Below are 17,198 nucleotides of genomic sequence, written 5' to 3'. Positions count from 1 at the left end.
CAATACTAATAATGATGGCTTTGGCTGTATAGAAAGGTAGATTCTCACATTAGCAAAAGCTAGTAAGCAGTTGCACTGAAAAGCAGCCACAAATGCATCCAGATCAGAACAGGCCTATTTCCGCATATAAGACATATGACAGTTTAGATCAGAGGTGGGGAACCTTTTTACTGCCGAGGGCCATTTTGATATATACAGTATATAACATTATTTGCGGGGCAGGTGCAGGCCACGCCCTCTCCATGTGATGTCACATGGGGGTGGGGCTGCAATCAACGGTGATTACAGCAATTCCTGTAGCATCCTGAGGATGCTCTGGGGAGCTGTAAGTGCAGCGGTGTGACTGTCTGAAGTGTCCTAAGGACGCTCCAGACGGCACTGCTGCATAGATTCTGGCTGCAGGGTGTCATTCGAGGCACCCTACTAGCCAGATGAGGCTAGTAGAAAAGATTTCCGAGGGCCACACCAAATGATTCCGAGGGCCTTATAAGGCCCCCGGGCCTGAGGTTCCCCATCCCTGGTTTAGATAGTGTGTATTTCAATACGGAGAGTAACTTTAACCCAAACAAACACATAAAACTGAGCACATTAAAATCATGTGTAAAATGCATTTTAATATTTGTATTTTTTTTTTTTTTTTTTAACTCTTCTAACTCAATATTTAAAACTTGAAATGTCAGGTTTTAACAAAGGCAGTTGTGGTAAAGTTATACAGTCTTCAAACATTTATTTAGAATTAAATATTATTGCGTTAGAATGACGATAGAAAATACAAACAGTGGCATAAATGACAAAACTTAGTTATGTTTACAACCTAATTGCATAAAAATAGACTTTATCTTTTTATTTATGTCTTCCACAGACAAAGAAAGTGAAAGTTGTAATGTAAGTCACTCACCTTATTTGAAATCTCTATTTGCATATTGCCCAGAATTAAAGTTGTACAGTTCTATTTGTTTAGCGTAAGGCTCTACAGAAACATAGTGAATCTTTTATAAACATAATTAAAGCAATAGATGAGGCACAGCACTAATCATTTAAAGCTAAGAGGATAAAAGAACTGGCAGTGCAAGTGTTATAACAAATTCCTAAAACTCAATTTTATGGTTCATTTGGTATCTTTAGAAAAGAGGAAATAGCACATAATTGTGATTTCATTAATCTTTTCCAAAAGCTATGGGTCAGTGTGTAAACAAATGGCTACATTCCTATGGTTCTTTTAGGTTAAATTGTTTTTGCCTGCATTTTATTTATTAACCACTCAGACATTGCAAATAAAAAAATTAGCTTTTTTTGGGAGGGGGGAACTAAAGATGTATTCTAACAAATCTGGATGATGTTATTTAAACTGTGTACTGCATGATAAAATACCCCTGGTATTTGTATATGGCTGTTTTTATCTTAAATACATTGCAAAAGTAGTGTTATGTAATTATAACTTATCAAATCTTGATATGTTTTAAATTCTATTATAAAATAAGCTTATTTAAGGCTCGTTCTCGTTTGAGCTGCGAAAATGTGAAAAACGACATGAAAACTTACACTATAGATGTACTTTGGTCCTGCTCTTCTAATGCAGTGCCAATATAATGGATTGGTAGTGCGTGGTAGCACATGAGAAAAATACTCATGCGTGGTAGCGCATGCCTCATACTCAAATTTTAAATGCAGTTATTACCTTTTAGAACATATTGGTGGGAAAAGCACAATTTACTCTTATTTGACCTATTTTAAATATACTTTTCTTGCATTTATTAATGAAGAAAACCATAAAAATGTATAGGTGTAAACAGTACATCAAAAATAATCTGTAAAATAAGGCATGTAAAACACTTCTATTTATGTATCTGTTTGGTCCGGTATGGTCCTATTTTGTTTTTTCCTTTGATGGAATGATTATGAATTGGCAAAATTATAATGACTGAATTCCAATTACACATTTAAATTAGAGATGTGTGGGTTCGGTTTTATTAGATCCTTATCGCCAAATTAGCGCAAGATCGGATTTCCTATTGGCTATCCAAAACACGCGAAAGCTGGATAGCCAACGTGATGCCGTTTTTGAGATCCGAACATATCCGAGTAAAACCGAACCGCACATCTCTAATTTAAATTATTACATTTAATATGTATTTAAAATAGCCAAGCACTTCAGAAACTAGAAAATACCATGTTTTTGAAATCAGTACTGTATATTATAAATGGTCAATGCTATTCTATAGTAATGTACCCAGCGGAACTAAGCAACATAATAATATAAACAAAACTGACCTGAAATCATATTATGACTAATTAGTTCCTTTATCTTCCCATCATTATCAAATGGCAAAAATTAAAAGGAAGAGAGAAAAAACTGCACTCTCGGTTAGACATAGAAGTTATTATTTATTCTATAATATCTGCTGAGATGAGTGTGAGCTGGAGGAACAGCAGGAAATGGCCAGCTCCCTCCTTGTTGCTTTGTACTGGTTCCCCTGTTAATGATTAAAATATATAGATTAACATTTCCTTTTCACATTGTGAACTGAATAGGAACTAACCCAAAACATTTGTACAATATAGATGACCAATTAATCAATAAACAGCCTGTTTAACTTCCTATTGATCTCTTTTGATTTGATAAAGATCTACTTTCAAGCGACACTTGGAGGAAGACTGGAAAAGAAGAAGGTATTTAAAGTAGAGATGAGCGGTTTGGTTTTGACATGGTTATTCTTTGATCCGAAAACATCATCTTATTAGCTATCTGGCTCTCTCATGGTTTGGATAGCCAATTTGTTAGATCCAAACTTTTGATAAATTGGTGAAAAGAACCTAATCAAAACTGAAACGCTCATCTCTAATTTAGGGGTTTATTTATCATCACTTAATTTCTACAAAAGCAGGTGAAAATACACATTTTCACCTGCAATTGTAGAAGTTAAGTATTCGGGCCATTCATCAAGAAGGTAACACAGGAAATATCATAGATATCTCCTGCTCACCTTCCTCTTGCGGAATGGCCCGCTGTCCCAATACACTAGTATGGGGACAGAATTCATCAAGCTCCAAATATACAATATTTTCGGAGCTTTTGTGCAGGAGCATTCACTATCTTCAGATGGCGAATGCTCCTGCTCCGGGCTCGTAAACCCGCTACTTCCTTATGGGAAGGAGTCACGGGTTGCAAAGAGGGATCCTTTTGGATCCCTCTGCCCCTGACCGGTTCATTCCGCCGGACTTTGGGCCTCTCGTGTGACCTGTCACGTATGCGCACTAGTGTTACTGCTCTGAAAGGAACAGTGAAGCCACTCGCGGGGACAGCAGATTTTTGGAAACAAAAAAAACGGTGTAATGTCTTCTAGTCATTATGGTTATCCCTGCTAGTGCAACACATGGCTTATAATACCTGACTTAAACTATTAGTAACTGTATAATAAATCTATTTTACTCACTGTCTAAATAGTGCTCAGTGCTAAAGGCAACCGTTTGTAGCCAAAGTTAAAAGTATAAATTGAAATGTACATATAAACAGATATTGTAGAAGAATGTAACATTCACTCTATATCTTTTCTAAAAATATTATGTACATTCAGTTTGTAGGCAAGATTTGCATTGTAACATGTTTCGAAAATACTGCAGGGTCATTGCATCTTACATATATGGGCAGAGATAGCACTGATGTCTTAAGCATTTCTTTTAACTCTGAGGAATCAAATGACCAAGCAGTAGAAAATAAATACACAAGATTATTAAATGTAAGGAATGTTTGGCTACATTACACTTCAAAGTTTAATATGGTGGCTTAAACAGCATCTTGGAAATAAAGCTGTACTCTCTTATCTCATCAATTTTGTGTTGTGTGCGTGGAAGGGTGTGTGAAAATATTGGCCCTTATTCAGACCCGGACGCAAGCGCTGAGCGCTTGCAACCGGGTTGATGTTAAGGCCCTGCGCACGTGCAGCGGCCGCACTGCGCTTGCGCAAACCCCGGAGCGAGAGAGAAATTCTCTCACTCCGGAGCTCACTACAAAAGGGGCAGCTGTCGATGTTGATCGACAGCTCATCCCGTTTTGCAGGCAGGGTGGGGGGGTGGCTACATACCGTTTTGTGGGCGGCCACACTGACATCAGCAGTGATGTCAGTGGCGTGCTTCCTGCTCGATCAGAGCAGGAAGCTCCCTGGGGCTTGCGGTTGCCGAGACTCAACCTTAGGGTCTCGTCGCAAGCCCCGATGGTCGCGATGGTCTTGACCATCACGACCATCAACCTGGTCGGTCGCTAAAGCTGTGGGTGTTAACCCACAGCTTAGCTAGCGACCAGGAGGCCGCACTTAAAAATAGAAGCGGCCGCAATCATTCAGAACAAGCGCTCGCTTCTTGCGAGCGCCTCTGGATGAGGGACATTGTCTTTTTGTTCCTTCTGTACATGGGTAAAGATATGGCAGCCTGTTTATTTGTTTGTACACAGCAGGCAGCCATGAGTGGTCTTTGGTGGTCCATTTTGTTTCATCTCTTGTCCCCCCGAATAGTACAGTACTTTTCCCTTGTATGGAAGGGGAGCAGTGTAGAAGGAAATGAGGAGGTGGCAGTTGGAGGTTTTAGCACACATGAGTAGTTGGTCTTATTAGGAATGACAAAAAGAACAATGTTGGTGTTTCAAATGAACTGAATAAATTCTGTTTATAGCTGGGATAGTCACTGTATGTACAAGTATGTATGAATATACTGTATTTCTATATAATGTCATCAGTTAAATAATTTGGGAATTCTTTATAAGTGGGGTAAGGGTGCATTTTACTATAACCAGTAATATTTGAGGATTGTGAATATCCAAAGAAATAACTGCTAAGTGTATACTTTCCCTTGCAAGTACATATAGCATTAAGGAGCAGTAAAAGGGGATGATGAAGAAAAATGTTTTTACAAAAAGGTAAATGGTATGAGAAAAATATACTAGCTCAATCTCTGCACATTTATGTATTTCAATGAACGTACATATTTGTTAATGCGTAGAAATGGTAAATTGCAATAATATGCTTAAAAATAATAACAATGAAATGCTTTTTGATATTGCTTGACATAAAAATATTTGGAAAACACACATATTTTAACATTACATCTAAAAAAAGGTAATAAAAATCCTAGAAACTAACTTAAATAAATCCTTTGGTAAATAGCATGATGAAAAGTTGACAGCAAATTATAATAAATTACTTCATTCCTGAAGAGCTCTATAAAAAGCAGTAGCGCAAAATGTAAGTAAAATTTACATGCACATACTGTATATCTTTAACAGATTGCAATTTGAGTAGTAAAGTACAAAAAAAGATAACATATTCCGCAGAGATAAAAATAAATTTTCATTATCTGTATCTACAATATTTGTGATTTCAAAGTATGCATTTTCTTTTATTGCTTCAGAAATTATTGCTGGCATTGTGTTACAGTTTTTCTATAATGCCAGTATGCAAAAGTAAGCCATTGAGGAAGTGGGTCCCGTTAATTTCTATGGAACCTGCTTCACATAATACTGCCATTTTGGAGACAAAGGCACTGAGAGGTAAAATTAATGTCTGATAAAAACAAAAAATGTTAAAATAAAAATCAACGACTCAAGAGTTTTAGTTTGGTAAACCAACTGACTAGTAGCGAGGGCTCTGTTGTGGTAGTTTTTGAAGACGAAGCGGTTGTATGTTTCCTGGAACTTTCCTCTTGGTATGGCATTGTGGCACTATTGTGCAGGTCCATGTTCAAAAGACCACGGCTGCCCCTTATATAGTCTGTTCCTCTGACTAAATGCCTCTCAGTTGTTGATCTGGTAAAATAATTCCGAGATGATATATTTTCTTCTATGATCGGTGCTATTCTTTCATTGCTGAAATACCTGCACAGGGCCTCATCACCTTAAAAGAAGGGAAAAAATAGATTTATTTATTATTATTACCAGTTATTTATATAACACACACATATTCCGCAGCTCTTTACAGAAAATATTTGGCCATGCACATCAGTCCCTGCCCCAGTGAAGCTTACAATCTATGTTCCTACCACATGCACACACATACAGTACACACTAGGGTTATTTTTTGTCAGAGGCCCATTAACCTACCAGTTTATTTTTTCAGAGTGGGAGGAAATTGTAGCACCTGAAGGAAACCCACGCAAAGCACAGGGAGAAAATACAAACGCCACACGGCTAGACCATGGTGGGAGTTGAACCCAAGTCCTCAGTGTTGTGAGTCAGTAATGCTAACCATCCGTGCTCCATAATTTAATAATAATAAATATTTAAAAAATTGGGGGGGATATTTACTAAGAAAAGTGTACAAGTACAATAATACCTAATAGAATTCAATGACTCATTTTAAATTGATAGAAATGCCTGTTTGTTAGCAATTACTTCACATTAGCAATGTTGCACATGCATAGTAAATAACACCCAAACCTGTACAATACAAAATGTTCTTAAATGCATTTTTCATGTTTTGTTGCCTCACAACCTGGAATTAAAATGGACTGTTTGAAGGTGTGCATCATTTCATTCACAGAACATGCCTACAACTGTGAAGTTGTGTATTTTTTTATATTGTGAATCAAACAACATTTAGGACAACATAACAGAAAACTTCAGCTTGCATAACTATTCACCCCCTAAAGTCAGTACTTTGTCGAGCCACCTTTTGCGGCAATTACAGCTGCGAGTCGCTTTGGATAAGTCTCTATGAGCTTGCCACATCTTGTCCATGGGATTTTTGCCCATTCCTCAAGGTGAAACTGCTCCAGCTCCTTCATGTTGGATGGTTTCTGCTTGTGAACAGCAATCTTCAAGGGTGACCACAGATTCTCAATTGGATTGAGATCTGGGCTTTGACTAGGCCATTCCAAAACATTTAAACGTTTCCCCTTAAACCACATGAGTGTTACTTTAGCAGTATGTTTCAGGTCATTGTCCTGCTGGAAGGTGAACCTCCGTCCCAGTCTCAAATCACAAGCAGACTGAAACAGGTTTTGCTAAAGAATATCCCTGTATTTAGCACCATCCATCTTTCCCTCAACTCTAATCAGTTTCCCAGTCCCTGCAGCTAAAAAACATCCCCACAGCAGGATGCTGCCACCACCATGTTTCACTGTGGGGATGGTGTTCTTGGGGTGATGGGATGTGTTGGGTTTGCGCCAGACATAGCGTTTTCCTTGGTGGCCGAAAAGTAAAATTTTAGTCTCATCTGACCAGAGCACCTTCCTCCATACATTTGGGGAGTCACCCACATGCCTTTTGGCAAACTCAAATCGTGTCTTCTTATTTTTATCACCAAGTATGGCTTTTTTCTGGTGAGTCTTCCATAAAGCCCAGCTCTATGGACTGTATGGATTATTGTGGTCACATGCACAGATACACCAGTCTCTGCTGTGGAACTCTGAAGCTCCTTCGGTCTCTGTGCTGCCTCTCTGATTAATGCCCTTCTTTCCCTGTCTGTGAGTTTTGGTGGGTAGTCCTCTCTTGGCAGGATTGTTGTGCTACCATGTTCTTTCCATTTGATGATGATGGATTTGATGGTGCTCCGAGAGATCATCAAAGATTTGGATATTTTTTTATAACCCAACCCAAAATTGTACTTCTCTACAACTTTGTCCCTGACTTGTTTGGAGAGCTCCTTGGTCTTCATGGTGTGATGCCTCTTGCTTAGTGGTGTTGCAGCCTCTGGGGCCTTTCAGAAAAGGCGTGTTTATACTGACAGATCATGTGACACTTAGATTTCACACAGGTGGACTTCATTTCACTAATTATGTGACTTCTGAAGGTAATTGGTTGCACCAGAACTTTTGAGGAGCTTCATAGCAAAGGGGGATATTATATACGCACATGCCAATTTTCAGAATTTTATTTATAAAGATTCTTTTTTATATATTGCATATTTTTCTCATTTCACTTCACCAAATTAGACTATTTTGTGCAGATCCATCACATAAAATTCAGATAAAAAAAATAAATTACAGGCTGTAATGTAACAATATATGTAAAAAGCCAAGGAGGATGAATACTTTTGCAAGGCACTGTATACAATACTACGGTTATCTTTTTTCATAGACTAACTGCATCTTTTTACCTTTTTTTCCTGTGATTCTGTGTCTTGAGTAAGTTTCTGCAGACACCATCCAACTAGCTTCTGCAGGCATAGATAAAGGACGTGGCTTACCTATTGACACACAAAGAAAAAGGAAGATATTCATAAAGGGAATACAGAAACGATTGTGGAAGTAAGGTAGACATCTTGCTCAAGATATATGTGCATATTTTATTGTTTAGCATTTTAATATGTTAAGGTAAAATCACAACAAACCCGCCCATAATTATAAAGGTGCCGTGGAGGATGACTATAAGTGGACTCCATTACCAGAGTCCAAAATGATGCTTATATAAAGAGGGTGCTGGTAAGCAGTTTGTAGAGGTGCTGGTAGTGGGATAAATATGGTTGAATTTATATGATTCTATAGAGGCTGTGCCTGTCCAATCACAGCCCAATGTTTTGCAATCTTGTGTAATATCTTTGTATAATGATGCAGGTCTTTAGATGGCCTGTGTATGACTATGATCTTGGCCCGGGTAGAAACTGCATCATAGTGGGTACTCTGGGAATAAAGAAGGGAAGCTAGTGGCACATATTGGTTATTATAGTTGCAAATATATCATTCAATTTCTCATAATATTAAGCCACTAATCCACCCAGGAATTCACAAGTCTTCTCTGGATATGTTTGAATTTGAAATGTTAGAATTTAAAAACTGAAAACACTATATTCAAGATAATCAAAGTATTGTTTTTAGAATGTATATACTGTAACAATTTAAAATATATATCATTTTGTAGATTTCCCTTTAATTGCAGGTACCACTCCTTATTTTCTGCCCTAGGCACTCCCATACACACAGTAAACATGCATAATACATTAAGCACTACAAACATTAACTATATAAAATTCAGATTAAATGCATTGTATATATTAACCAAGTTTGGCATAAGCACTAGGATGAAAACAGGTTTTACAAGTATAAATGAAGCAGTATTACTCTATACTCATTGTTAAAGCTGTACTTGTTTTTACAAAGATACAGTACATGAATGATTCTATTTATTTCTCTAATTATAATGTTTTTTAAATTGAGCATGCTTTGCAATAATTCTACTACAGTGAATATCACATCAAATATTTTATTTGCTTTATTGTGTCTGGCACAAGGGCAAGGCTCATACATTGGTCCTCTCTGGAACTGACCACAACCCTCCTCTGCATTGTTGCTATAAGCTAGTTTATAACTATAAGCTAGTTTGAAACTGGATTTTTTTTTCCAAGAAATTAATAGTCCCACTAATTATTAAACCAGTATGTAATTAAATACTAAGTTTATGTATTTAAGCAATTCTGGTAAATCTATTGATTATGATATTGTAAGGAAACAGAGCTAAAGAGCTATCTCCACTGACAGCCTGAATTCGGATTACACAATAGGAAATAAATCAGTTTAGTTTTGTTATGGGGTTGCTATGGTATAAACTTACCATACATTGGAGTTTTGTCTCTGAGTTTGGCGGGCTGCACGTGCACCTCAACTGGAAAAGTGGTCAGCTGGTCAGAGTCCGCAATAGTAAAGCGCCGTCTCCGGCTTTCCTGATCAAGGAAGGAATTTGGAGACTCTGAACCTTTTGATCCCTGGTGTGTGCCTCTGTAAGCACTAAATCCAAAATTACCCTTCTCATCTCTAAAAAAAAAAAAAAAAAAAAAAAGAGGAGGACAAAAACATACTTTTAGGATATTTTAAAAAAAATAGCATGCTTAATATTAACTTAATTATTCTTGTGAATGTAGTCTAAAACTACTAAAATCATTGAGATTTATATGTCTATTTCATACTTGCCTACTCTCCCGGGAAGGTCGGGAGCCTCCCGAAAATCGGGTGAGTGGGCAAGTCTCCCGGCCAGCGCCACCTCCTGCAGCTCCCCCCCACGCCTTTCATCCCCTTGCAGTTTGCTCCCCCTTGTCATTGGCCAGTCCGGGTGAGCCTATGACACATTTTGCGCTGAATAGCATTGTCGTGGCCCCGCCCCCGGCTGTACAATGCTTGTAATCTTGCATTGTGTAACGGGGGCATGGCTGCAATGACGCGATCGCGTAGTCCTTTCCCTGTCCCGTCCCCAAATTCGCATCATGTCCCCTGCTGTGCCGATCTGGCTAACTCCTCCCAGAAGATGCAGCCAGATTGTCGGCAACCCTGGTCTATATGTCAAAGTTCTCTTTTCTTTAAGGCAGCGGTTCACAAATATTCTTGAATCACGGCGCCCTAGAGGTACAGCATCTTTTCCCTATACCCCTAGGCCAAAAGTATTTTATTGAGAAATTCAGCAATAATTATTAGTTAGTAATCCTTAGGTCCAGTTATGTGTTGGCGGACTCTGTTTCTACACATATTTTATGATAGGCAAAACCTGTTCTTTTGGCTGTCTATCACATTGGCCATAAATAATTTGATTTGGTCCCGGACCACCAACTACCACTGTTGGGACATTTTTGAAAATATATTTATTATCAATCATTTCAGTGTTTGAAGTTTGAGCGAAAATTCACCTCAGGTGACACCATAATTTTTCAATTGTCTAAGTTGTCTAAATGTGTACCCAGCATAAGTCAAAAAAGCAATGAAAAGACCACAAAAAACAGTACAAGAGCATTGTTTTAAACTAAGACCTCCTCAGCATATAACACACAACTGGAGCTCCTCCAACACTTTAGGACAGGGTCCTGATTGGATTAAATACAGTAAAAATAATTGAGACTGCAATATTATAGATTTCTGTGGCATCACTGGATTATTTGTCTGCTTTTAAAAATAGTTACCTGGGACACTGGCATCTAAGCATGTCTCACTCTTCCCCCTTATACATACCTTGGAGAATACGGGACTTTGGGTGGTGGAGGGATGTAAAGATCAAGAATTGCTGGCTTCTCTTTTTTCAGTGAGGCATCCAGTGTGCTTTCTGGAGACTGTGTTGTAGTTGGTGGAGGGCTTGTCTAAAATTAAAATCCAGATACGATATGTATCAATCATTTGTTTATCGAGGATAAAAATCATAAATCTATTTTATTCTAGTCTTCAATATAATAATCCATATTCTATTTGGGAATCGGAATGCCCAGCCCTTTAGTTCAGTGGCAATATTGCCCCAGATTGGTTACATATTCTTTAGAATCAAAACTCTAGCATACAGTGAAGTCCTGTCAACTGTTTAGATTTTATATAATAAATATGCATGCAAGCTTAATGTAATAAATCTTAACTCCTGAAATTTCGGGCTGTCTTCAGTTATGAAGATGGTAGCAAAAGAACAACCTGTAACCAACAGGTCATCAGTATAATCACAGCAGCTGGAGATGAGAGAGCTGATCTTATTGTAGGCAATGACCTGACCACCTGGATAAATATGTTAGTGAGAATATGGCTGGTGTCAGGATGTGTGGAGGAGAATAGAGGCAAGCAGACTGAAAGTTAGATCCTCAAAGGAGTAAGGTATCCAACAACACTGGGTAGTATTATGGGGCTCCTATAAAACCAGCAGGGCTACCATCAGAAATTCTGGGGCCCAGTACTAACAAAATAGGCAGCCCCCAGGGTATAGGGCAGAGTTGGTCGGATTTGTGGATAACGTGAGTGGAGCTATATCAGGGGTGTTGCCAAAATGAGTGCGTAAACCAGGGAGGATGGCTAGGCATGGTGGTGGGGGGTGGCAAAGGCCAGGGAAGGGTGATTGGACTAGGGGGGCAAAGGACAGTAGGGGAGGGGCAGAGAAGACAGGCAGTCAGGCTGGACATGGGGCGGGCATGGAAGGCTGGCTGGACTGAGGCAGAGAAGGCAGGCTGGACATGGGGGGGCAGGGAAGGCTGGCTGGACTGGGGCAGAGAAGACAGGCAGGCAGGCTGGCTGGATTGGGGCAGGGAAGACAGGCAGACTGGCTGGCTGAACATGGGGGAGGGCAGGGAAGGCTGGCTGAAAGGGTTCCCCTGGCTGTGGCATTATTCCCTCACTAGAAAGAGCTTGGTGCTGGTTATGGAAAATACGGGGACCCCTATGCTTTTTGTCCCCTGTATGCCCAAAACCTGGACCGGCTCAGCTGAACCCAGTACTGGTTGTGCACCACTGTTTTCCACCCATCTGCATCACTTTGTCCCCCTCATCTGCACCACTGTTTTCCACACATCTGTATCACTTTGTCCCCCTCATCCGCACCACTGTTTTTCACCCATCTGCATCACTTTGGCTCCCCTCCATCTGTGCTGCTTAATCTTACCCCCCTCTTCACGCCTTTCTGTCTCCCTCATCCACACTGCTCTGTCTCTTCCTCCATTCAAGCCACTCTTAGCCCATCTGTGCAGCTCTATCTTCTGCTCAGGCCTCCGTTGCATAGACTGCATGTGTGTATTCCAATGAGCACACAATTCTGTGAATTAGCAGCTCCACCATTTTGTGAGTGACATCAATCTCACTCTGTGAGACTACTGAATCTACAGTTAACCACAGAGTGTGATGGCATACCATACCAGTATTGCGCAAGGAACACGTCCATTAAGGCGTCAGCCTTAATGATCGGAATTCCATTGCTTTTTTTGTGTTTGAGTGGCAGAAATTCAGTAGGTTTTGTGAATATTCAGATCAAGTCTATAAAGCCTTAATGGGACATGTGAAACCGTAAGGTTATTTGTCTATGGAATATTAATTAAATATGGATCACTTGGAAGCACTTCAAATGTTTCAATTGATATAAATATATTAATCACTTATTTTAATTCATTTTTCCAAATGAACCTTTAATTGGTTTAAAACATAGTGTTGGACTAACTCCTCAGATTCAATTTAGTAAATTCCATACCTGCACAAGTGGTGGTCTCCATCTCAAGTTTTTCAAAGGTGCAGGGGTGAAATTAAACGTTCCGGTGGGTCTCTTTTTCAGAAGTAGTGTAACTCCATCCGCGTTCTCCCTTAGCCTTGCTACAAGGTTCTTTAACTGCCATCCAACCTTCAAAGTGTACACAAATATTAGTCAATGTCTCAATGTTCAAAGTAGTTTAATCAATTATATGTAAATAGTGTAGCTGACTCTTCTTTACTAACAAGTAATATTTGTAAACTTTGTATCAGAGTTAGATATGGTAAACAATTTTTGCACGTACTGTTTACTGCATATATTTGACATGTTCTTCATAAGAACACAGAAGGCAAGCTGGTTCTAGCTTACCATGCCTTGTTGGACATACTGGGAGTTCTAAATTTGCAATAACTTAAACACTACAAGTTGGCTGAATTTTATTGTCACCTATTTACCATATATCAGGGATAACCTTAAACTGTCACACATGTGAAGATCAGATTTAAATTTTTATTATTATTATTCTCCTTTATTTATATAGCGCCACATGGGCACATGGCTTCCACAGCACCTTACAAAGAGCATAAACAAGTGAGTCAAACATGAACACCGTGACTTACAATGTAAAACAGTGCTGGACAAGACATGTTTTATACACATTGCTGTATCAGCGATCTAACACTCAAATAAGCAGCGGGCAGCAGCAACAAAGGGTTAGGTGTCGTTGCTAGGAATATATAATAAAAGAAAGGAATGGAGAAGCACAATAGGGAAGAGAGCCCTGCTCATAAGAGCTTACAATCTAAAGTGGAGTATAACACATTTGTGTTTAGTGAATAGTCTACTGAAATCAAGAAAATGCATGTCAAAATATTAAATCCTGAATTAAATCCTCTATTCTAAGGTATTACCCAATTGTATAATAGCTGTGATAATTACTTTGACCTCTCCCAATCTACACATTATCTCTGCCTATATGGATGAGTAAGGGTAGGTCTAATCACAGTATAGTGTCATAGACTCTACTAATTTAAATTAGTTGTATCTTACCCTCCAGCACCTGAAATTCCTTATTTTTATAAATAAAAAATATATGAAATGTAATATATAATACCTCTTGGGTCTGCAAACCTGAAACTTGAGTTTGCATTGTTTTCATTGCCAGAAGTGTTAAAGCAGATGTGCTTATTATGCTTCTGGGCCCCTGTTCACCAAATAGGATCCAAGCATGCCTTTTCTGGTTATTTCCAGGCTAATTCTTCTCCTACATTTGTAAGACTTATACTCCTTGGCCAAAAGACTATAGCAGATTGGAACACATTAATCTTCCTAATAATTCTTTTTCTCCAGACACTATTTTTCTCTAAAGGGTAGTGATGTTCTTAAATGTTTTGATAAAGTGAACCATACAGAAAGATATTCCCTGGGTACACACTGTACAATATAGTGTTCGTACAGCCGATCAATTATATATCGTTCAGTGCATCAGCAGGTGTGTACTTATATTGTGTTGGCCATGCAGCACGGCAGATGTGATAGATCGTTCAGATATATTGTGTGCATCTGCCTGTGTGTATGGACGATGGCCGACCCATATGATGGCCACAGGAACTGCCGATCATTTTCGTCAACACTGGTTCCAGACATATCTGTCGGCCCATTAGTATGTGTGTAAGCACAGGCACATACTTATCAAATCGATCGATTGGTCGGCCGGAGGAACGATCCATCAGCCAAGTGTGTAACACGCATTAGACTTATTTTTTACTTACTCACCTTGTCACTTATATATGTATGCTTATGAAAATGCCACATTGTCCTAATATACTGTGTAGTCTTTACCATGAGTTTGGAATAGTTACATTAAGCACATAACTAAAAGCAAGTAGAATAGAGATGTCGGTCAGTTATTAAAGTGTGTTTTGGACCAAAGTTTATCTGATGTTTTATATATCATTCCTCTACAGGTTGCACATGCCTAATCTATAACATATCAGTGATAGTCCACCAGGGGTGCCTATAAACTCCTTTACTTTTCTCACTGACTGCTAAACTCAACATTTAGATCAGATATTTAGTTGAGCAAGGTCTCTCTTAATGAGCCCGATTTATGCTGCATACACACGGTACGATTTAAATGAACTATATGAATGATATCGTTCATCGTTAAATCGTTCATAGCGTTAAATTTTATGCTGCCAACGATCGACCAACGATGCGCGTTCCCGCATGTACAATAACTATATCGTTAATCGTTTGTGCATGCAGGCCAACCTGGACGATATCTATCAGTGCCTGCAGGAGGGAATGGTCGTTGGTCGTGGGTGATATTATTGGTGTGTGGATGAACTATATCGTTTATCCAACACACCGGGAAATTCAAGGGAGATCGTTCAGTGACATCGATCGCTGAACAGATAGTCATGTGTGTATGCAGCTTTGAGGTTCGGGGAAAAGAAAAAAAGGAGCAAAAAAATTAGCTATTTGCACCTTGTCAAAACCATGGGACAGATGTAAAATCTGCAGAGAGATTTAGGGGTCAATCCAGTTAGGTGCGAATTGCGATGTGCGAGTTGATTTCTCTTCGAATTCGCATAGCGAATTCATTTTGCAATCCAATTAGCAATTCGCACTGAACCAGAGTGAATTTGCATTTTTCCATTTGCACCTCCCTGGGGGTGAGAGCTAGAAAGGAAAATCTTTATTTTAAGGTTAAAATGTTGAGACACCATGCTGAACCCCTTGGACCCCCCCCCCTTCCCAATGATTAATTAGGCTACTGGAAGTTTCCAAATAGCTTAATTAGTCCATTAATTACATACATTTTTCGAGGTTAAAAAACTGCCTCAAGTTAGACACTCTAAATTTAATTACTGTATTTTTTTAATTGAAAAATAAAAGGTTTTTATAATTTTTTTTACATTTTTCAAAGTGCCCTCAAAATCACCTTTTTCCTATTTTTTTTGCATTTTTCATTTAATTCGTTTGAGATTAAAGGAAAAAAAATCAGCCTTTTGACACCATTTAAAAACCTTCAGTACATTCCTAATGCCCACAAACAGCCTTCTATACGGTCCTGCATATTATATTATACATTTTGGGGGGTCCAGGATGGTTCCCTACTTTTTCCTGCACTTCTCTCACAAAGCATTTATCAAACCTTCGCTACTAGTACCGTGAATAGGCATTTTTCATTTGACTGGAGAATTCTTGGGTGCGCGCATTCGTGTGAAGTCGACAAGTTTCATGAAACAAACTCAATACTCGCAATTTGCACCTAATTGGATTGACCCCTTAGATTTAGGAGAGGTGTGTTCTAGCTTAGGGCCTGATTCAGACCCACTCGCAAGCGGCTGTCCGCTCGCAAGTGGGTCGATGTTGTGCACTGCGCATGCGCACGACGGCAGGAGCTCCGTCGTGCGCATGCGCCAGACGCGACAAGCGAAGGAATTTCCTTCGCTCGTTGTGACTGATCAAAGGGGGCGTGCTGTCGATGTTGATTGACAGCACGCCCCCTTTGGTGGGCGTGCCGGGGGCGTGCCTCCCTGACGGGTGCGTTCCCAAGGGAACGCCTACCGTCAGAAGCCGGCCCACTGACATCACTAGTGATGTTAGTGGGAGTGATTTTGGCTCTGATAGAGCCAAAATCACTCCGGGCCTTGCGGTTGAAAACCTCAACCGCAGGCTCCGGCTCGCAGTGGCGATGGTCGCGATGGTCAAGACCATCGTGGCCATCAAACTGCATGCTCGTATAGGCTGTGGGTGGTGACCCACAGCTATACGAGCGTCCAGGAGGACGCTCCATAATTATGGAGGGCGGCCCTCATTCAGAGCGTGCGCTCTGCTCAGAGCGTACGGCTCTGAATGAGGGCCTTAATTATAAGTTTCAGTGTACAGACAAAGCTGCCCTGTACTTGTTTGCTACGGTACATGTAGAAGAAAACAGCAATTTATCTGCATGCAAACAAATTATTGCATTTGCACCTCTTGCATAATAGTAACAAGGTTTGATCCAGTAGCAAACTGTACCTAGCTTGTTGCCTTTTTTATTTGCTCCTAGCTCTGAAGGGGAGATGTAGCAAACCTATGAGAAAGGTAAGAGGAGAAGTTCTCCATAGCAATTAATCAGCTTCTGTCATTTATCAAATTATTCTATAAAATGACAAAAGCTGATTTGTTCCTATGGGCAATTGCTCCACTTTATATCTTTCAAAGGTGTGATACATCTCCCCCTGAATCTCTAACTATATGCTCTACTACCCTAATTATCACATTAAGTGGTCTATTCATTATGTCCATACTAACT

At 39.4% G+C, this 17,198-nt stretch overlaps 1 protein-coding gene across 2 annotated transcripts in view; it reads right to left on the bottom strand.

Annotated features, from left to right (window-relative positions):
• Window positions 1–648: 648 nt before the first annotated feature.
• Window positions 649–17,198, bottom strand: part of CNKSR3 (CNKSR family member 3) — a 119,930-nt gene continuing 103,380 nt past the window's right edge. For both annotated transcript variants that reach the window (XM_088448970.1, XM_088448971.1), the window contains 5 exons: window positions 12,896–13,042; window positions 10,918–11,042; window positions 9,536–9,735; window positions 8,085–8,174; window positions 649–5,882 (listed from right to left, as the gene is read on the bottom strand). In XM_088448970.1, the coding sequence (XP_088305096.1) occupies window positions 5,584–5,882; window positions 8,085–8,174; window positions 9,536–9,735; window positions 10,918–11,042; window positions 12,896–13,042 (861 nt within the window). In that variant the 3' untranslated portion in view covers window positions 649–5,583. The remainder of the gene's footprint in view (window positions 5,883–8,084; window positions 8,175–9,535; window positions 9,736–10,917; window positions 11,043–12,895; window positions 13,043–17,198) is intronic.

Source organism: Taudactylus pleione, unplaced genomic scaffold (genome assembly GCF_031769625.1).
Source record: "Taudactylus pleione unplaced genomic scaffold, aTauple2 ptg000473l, whole genome shotgun sequence".
Taxonomy (NCBI): Eukaryota; Metazoa; Chordata; class Amphibia; order Anura; family Myobatrachidae; genus Taudactylus; species Taudactylus pleione.
This window is presented reverse-complemented; position numbering and strand designations above follow the sequence as displayed.